At 34.7% G+C, this 6,188-nt stretch overlaps 1 protein-coding gene across 2 annotated transcripts; it reads right to left on the reverse strand.

Annotated features, from left to right (window-relative positions):
• LOC121247120 (ORM1-like protein 2) lies at positions 1-4,307 on the reverse strand. 2 transcript variants are annotated; one of them, XM_041145463.1, is made up of 4 exons: positions 4,170-4,307; positions 3,850-4,079; positions 2,262-2,410; positions 1-374 (listed from the first exon to the last, which is right to left on the reverse strand). In XM_041145463.1, the coding sequence occupies exons 2-4, from the start codon at positions 4,033-4,035 to the stop codon at positions 236-238; spliced, it is 474 nt and encodes a 157-aa protein (XP_041001397.1). In that variant the 5' UTR covers positions 4,036-4,079; positions 4,170-4,307; the 3' UTR covers positions 1-235. The 2 variants fall into 2 exon arrangements, with proteins under 2 accessions (XP_041001397.1, XP_041001396.1); XM_041145462.1 differs by having other exon boundaries at positions 3,850-4,263.
• Between the last annotated feature and the right edge of the window lie 1,881 nt (positions 4,308-6,188).

Below are 6,188 nucleotides of genomic sequence, written 5' to 3' on the forward strand. Positions count from 1 at the left end.
TAAGATTAACATCGCAGGGATAATCCATACACATCAAATTTCTACGCTGTACAAAGATCACCGATACAATAATTTTAGAGAGCTTGAAAAAACAGTCAGCCACAAAACATTATATATTTGGATATATCCATCCGGTTCTCACTTCTATACAAAGATACAAGTTTTTATCACAACAAGGTAAGGGATAAGAGTCTTATGCAGGTAAAACCAACATTTTCCTGATTCAAACTGTACTTCACTTATCTGCATTGATTCCAAAAATCCGGACCTTGTGCATATTGGGGAACTTGGCAATAACCAGGACGATCACTGCCAGGGTATTAAAGAAGAGCATAGGGTGCTGGTAGTCAGTCGTGTGTGAGGCTATCAAGTACCTGTCAAAACAAAGGAAAGGAGAATCCATGTGATTCTAATTGCAAATATCAGAAACAAATCCAAGCAATCAGCATGCATTTACTACGACTTTGAATGTGAGGGCCTCTAACCAAATACATGTCATACATATCACAGGTTAAGATACAATACTGATAGAATATTTCACAAGGAACTCGCATCTCGATTAAACAACCTTGAGACAAACACAGACACCACTATCAGCAAGAACAAATTTGGGACTCTGTTTGGAAACTTAACTCCAATAAAAACTTCTGATTTTCAGTTTCTGCCTTGCCTTGATAAAAATTTGAGAAAATATATTCGGAATATTGAGATTTTACTAAGGAGTCCTCTTAGTAAAATTTACGAAACTGGGGTAAGCTGGTTTCTCACGATTGCCAATGGGCATCTTGCAAGTCATTGTTTTAGAACTTGATTTCATAATTTTAGGAACAAAATCAGGGTTGGTCATGTTGATACCATCACACCGCACCGGCCAACCTCAATTGGTTTTTGATAGTCTGCTGCAAGGTACAGTGTTGTATTAGCAAAATACTGATGCTCAGTTTGGGAATCACTTTTGTAGGTCATTTTCCCAACAAAATCCAAAGTGAGCTCGAGCCACTTGAACCAATAAACCCAATTGGCAATCTCTAATTGTTGTCATGACATTGGCAACTCACCTCATTACTCGAGCAATCTAAATATCAAATTCTTATGCCAGTTCTGGGTCGTGAGACATCTTGATCTTTTAAAGCCGAATCCATACTTTATAGAACAGAAGATTTGATAACAAATGCTGTGGAAATAGGAAAGTTTTGCCAACCTACCTCACCACACTGTGTGCAATGAACACAGATAAGTTTGGTTTGGAGACACTGATGATTATTATTAAACCACGTCAATGTGTAAACTTTCTTGTCTAAGATTTCTGTGTAGACCAAGAATTTCTCTATATTATTTTATGATAAGATAAATGCAATTCATCATCTATTTATCAAAACTATCTTTAGATTTTTCAGAATACAGAATTTTAGACTGATTTAAGGGACACTCTCATAACCATATAATTATTTTACTGTCAATAAATATAATAATATCACCTGATTAAATACGTTGAAATTTTTTATTTAAATTTAAAATGTTATATAATTATTCTTCATTTAAGACCAGATTATTACAAGAGATTATATAAAATGAGAAAGTTAAAAGGAAGACAGGGAGAAGAATAATAATAAGACGAGTGATTGTGAAGGACCAAAAGCTGAAAAGAAATCTTAAAAATCTGGCCTTATGGTTCAGCACATGATTTTCAGTGACTGGCAACTTGGTTCAATAGTTAAAACATCCCCAAAACCAACCATGCTGAACAGTGAACATCCCTAGCTAAAATATCAAGTAAAAAAATTCTTATAACAACAAAGCCATGATATATTTGGGATCCATTACAACATTTAACACTATGAAAGTTTTGAACACAGAGAGAGAGATGAAACATGGCAATAAGCAACAAAAAAAAACTGGTTTGATAACAACAATTTGTTCCTACTTATACACTTTAGCCCTTCAACGCACACATACATACATTTTTTTTTTTTTTTTTTGATAAGTAAACGCACACATACATACATACCAAAGGATATGCCAGAAGTTCGCAACAATAAACTGCTCAACGTACATATATTTGCACATCAATAGATATGCTATAAGTTCACAAGCATTAACTGCTTGATGCACATGGAAATAGATATACTAGGAGATCACAAGTAGGTTAATGCATATGATACCCAAAAAAAAATTAAAAAAATCTCCAGAAAGGTTGAATGACAAATAAAATAACTTTCATAATATGATCATGTTGGTTAATACCATAGAAGTAAACTTACAGCACAACAGGAACAACAGTTAAGAACTTTCTGTTGCGCGTGAGCTGCTTTCCATCATCTATTTGCTCCCACCAAGTCAACCTATTGTAGATACCCTGGTCTTCAGCAAATGGAGTTCCTTTCTTCCAGTGGAAGAAGTGATAAGTAACCTAAAGAAGGAGATATAATCAATCATGTTACACATGGAAGCAAAGCAACGTGATGTATCAGTGAAGGGCATAAACTCAGAAAGCAGAAGAACAAACTATTTTTGTTTTTGTTTTGATAGGTACAAGAATAAACAAATAAATTATGCCTTTCACAGATAATTTATTGACAAAACGGTTTCTGGTTGGCCAGGTGGGCCTTGTCTCAAATGGAATTTATTTTTATAACAATAAATTCAAGCACACCTACAGGATTGACTGCATTGACTCAACCTCTACGTATAGAAGGGAGTGTGTGTGTGTGTGAGAGAGAGAGAGAGAGAGAGAGAGAGGGGGGGGGGGATGAGATTCCACTTGGTCCAAGGACCAGAGGTAAAGGGGTGGATCACATCACAGTAAAGCCCCGTTTGGATTCAGAGGTGAGTTGAGATAGTTTATAAAAAGTAGAATAAAATATTGTTAGAATATTATTTTTTAATATTATTTTGTTTTGGGATTTGAAAAAGTTGAATTGTTTATTATATTTTGTGTGAGAATTTGAAAAAGTTGTAATGACGAGATGAGATGAGTTGATGTGAGTTTTCAATCCAAACGAGCCAGTTTTACTTCCAATCTTGCTAAGCCTGCAAAGAGGTTTGGGATGGGCATTCTTTTTCTTTGCAATGCTCTGGGGATGGGGTTGGCAGTGTGCAAGGAGTTGCTTGAATTGATTATTCGTTGATAAGTTAATCTTGAATTGATTATTCTCACAATATTGAAATTGAAAGAAGGTAGAAATTAAGCTGGTATAAAAAAAAGAAGTCATTATGCTTCGTTTTTATATAATACAAATCCAGTCTCTAATTCCAAAGAGCTCAACATATACATGACTAACTTTGGAGCCCCAGCTCGAGTCCTAGGAATGGAATTTCTAGTAAAAACCAAAACAAACCTTGTCTGAGACTCTGACCGTCCATATTCCAGTGTAAGATTCTTCATTATTTCAATAAAGCTTTCATAAGACTGATTTCATCTTCTCCCACATCAATACAATCCAAAATCTAACATTCACCCACTTATGCACAGCAAACAATCAAAGCCGATTCAACCTTCAAAGAAGAAAATTTACAACTTGGGTCTGCTCTCTTCCTCAACAAAACAGCACAAGAGACAAAACAGCAAATATCTTAAACCCTAAAATCCCAAAATGAACTCCAATCCAACAATCAAGAACATTAGACATGCCAAATAATCAAAATCAAAACACGTGCCCAAATTAACAACACAAGAAAAAGGCAAATCAAACAGCGTAATACAAGCACAAACTCTAAGACCTAACCTACATGCAACCAATTTGAACCCCTAAAATTTAAAAACAAAACACGCACAAAGAATAACCTTCAAAATCCGAAAACATAAAAAACAAGAATAAAAGAGCCGAGAGAGAGAGAGTATTATCGTACAGCAAAGTGGGCGAGATTAACAATGGTCCAGGCCATCCCAGGAGCGCAGCCAAAGATAGAGAGGACAAGCAGCCAAGAGAAGAAAAGAATAAGGATGTAGGTGGTCCATACCCCTGGGTACATGAACCACTCTGTGTTCCTATTCAGATCCGTCGGCTGCACCGCCGTCACGTACAGATTCGCCATTCCGATTTTTCGATAACTTACGAATTTTATGTTTGTCTCGAATCCTTTGATTGGAAAATTAATTTTTGAGCCCGAATAGTTTATGGAATTGAACAAAAACCTCGAAAATCAATTACAAAAACAAGAACTCAGACCTCTCTCTGTCTTTGCCTCTTTGACGGGTGGATTGAGAATGAGGCAACGTGTAACCGGATAGAGATTAGAGCACAAAAGCACCCCAAAAAATCTATGACACGACGTCGTTTCGAGCGGTATTTGACTTTTATATTAACTATTCAATTTAAAAAAAATCTATTCATCATTCCAACTCCCATCATCCCATTTTGTGGTATTAGATAATAGATTCACAAGTAAAATGTAATAAATAATTTTCAATCACCTAATGCCACATCATAGGATGATAAAAGGATGATGGAAGTTGAGATGATGAGTGATATTACTCTTCAATTTATATATAGAAAAAATATACATAACCTCCTACTATTCACACACCCTTCACACACCACACTTTTTTTAATTTTTATTATTTTTTTCTTTTTTCAAATATTTAATATTTGAATAATGAATAGAATAATTGAATTAATTTAAAAAGAATGAACTCAAAATAAAATTTTAAAAAAATATTAAAAATTTTAAAAAATGTGGTGTGTGGAGGTTGGGGAGGTTGTGTAGACATAAGCCCCATAATTTTGCACACCACTTAAAAACATGTGATTATACTATTTTACTCTTATATTTCATGAAATATGAAAGATGAAATAAGAGGATAAAAAAGTAAAATCACATATTTTTAAGTGGTATGCAGAGTATGAGGCTTCTGTGTAGTAACACTCATATATATTTATATATATTGAGTTTTGCTACTCATCATTTCACACACTACACACTACACATTTTTTTTTTAAATTTTTGTTGGTTTTATTCTTTCTAAATTAATTGAGTTTTTTTATTCATCATGATATCATCTATACACCACACATTTTGTAAGGAAAATAATTAAAAAATTATGTGTGGTATTTGGTGTGGAGATGATAAATAAAATTTTTAATATATTTTTCCTTGTCCTTTGTTTAGGACAAACATGGGACAAATTTGAAGAAGTGCACACACCCTCAGCATAAATATATTTTGTCCGTTATTCTTTCTCCTCCTCCTCCTCCCCCTCCTCCTCATCATCATCATTATCATCAGAAAACACAATTTTGATATTAATCATAGTGTTGGCCAAAAGCCATTCCAATAGATTGAATACAATCGACAACACAATCAATACTGTTAGTTCATTCTCCAAAAGAACAACTTTCCTTGCTAGCTGGTGAGGAACACTATTGAATTCTCTCTTCACATGATGAATATTCCAATGAGAATTAGAAAGTAGAGTTCGTATGTCTGAACAAAGACAACTAAGCTTTCCTGCACAGGCCTCCAGTAATGAAGTTGCTTGAATCACCTGACCAGAATCACCTTCAAAGATTAGGTAATCTAAGCCAAGATCTTGACAAAATAAAACAACAGCAATTAGGCCCCTGGCTTATGCAATTGTTGGATCTACACAATAAAACATAGGCTGCATCAAAATTGCAAGAACATAACTAGAACAATCTATAATAATTCCTCCAATGCCAATCTTATTATAGTCATCTTTGATAGCCACATCCCAATTCAACTTAACCAAGGTAGGTGGAGGAGCTTCACAATGTAATGCAGCAGGTTGTGTAATATGTCTAGCCACATGTTGGTGCTGCATTACATCCATAGAATACTCAAATTCTTGGACAGCTTGCTTATAAACATAAGAAGGTGAATGAAAATAGCCATCATAAATGAAAGTATTCCTTCTAAATCATATAAATCGAGCCAAGACAACAAAAAACATCAAGTCCTGTTGCATCAGTCTATCATACATCTGTTCAAACACACTTAAAAAATCAACTGCTGTGATGGCAGCTTTTTGGATAGCTCGTGAGCCTAGAAGCCACACATTCCTTGCTAAGGGGCATGTCCATAAAATATAGCCTAGGGTCTCATCTTCAATCAAACAGGGAGGACATATACAGTCAGGAATTACATATCTATTGTATAAATTGACTCTAGTAGGCAAGGCATCAGTGCATGCACACCATATGAACATCCTGACAACATTAGTGGTTTGG

The sequence above is a fragment of the Juglans microcarpa x Juglans regia genome, chromosome 1S (genome assembly GCF_004785595.1).
Source record: "Juglans microcarpa x Juglans regia isolate MS1-56 chromosome 1S, Jm3101_v1.0, whole genome shotgun sequence".
Taxonomy (NCBI): domain Eukaryota; kingdom Viridiplantae; phylum Streptophyta; class Magnoliopsida; order Fagales; family Juglandaceae; genus Juglans; species Juglans microcarpa x Juglans regia.

Coding starts and splice junctions, on each gene's coding strand:
- LOC121247120 (XM_041145463.1), bottom strand. CDS start 4,035: ATGGCGAATCTGTACGTGACGGCGGTGCAGCCGACGGATCTGAATAGG. Junction 2,411..3,849: donor TTAATCTCGCCCACTTTGCT/GTACGATAATAC, acceptor CTCCTTCTTTAG/GTTACTTATCACTTCTTCCA. Junction 375..2,261: donor ACTGTTGTTCCTGTTGTGCT/GTAAGTTTACTT, acceptor TTGTTTTGACAG/GTACTTGATAGCCTCACACA.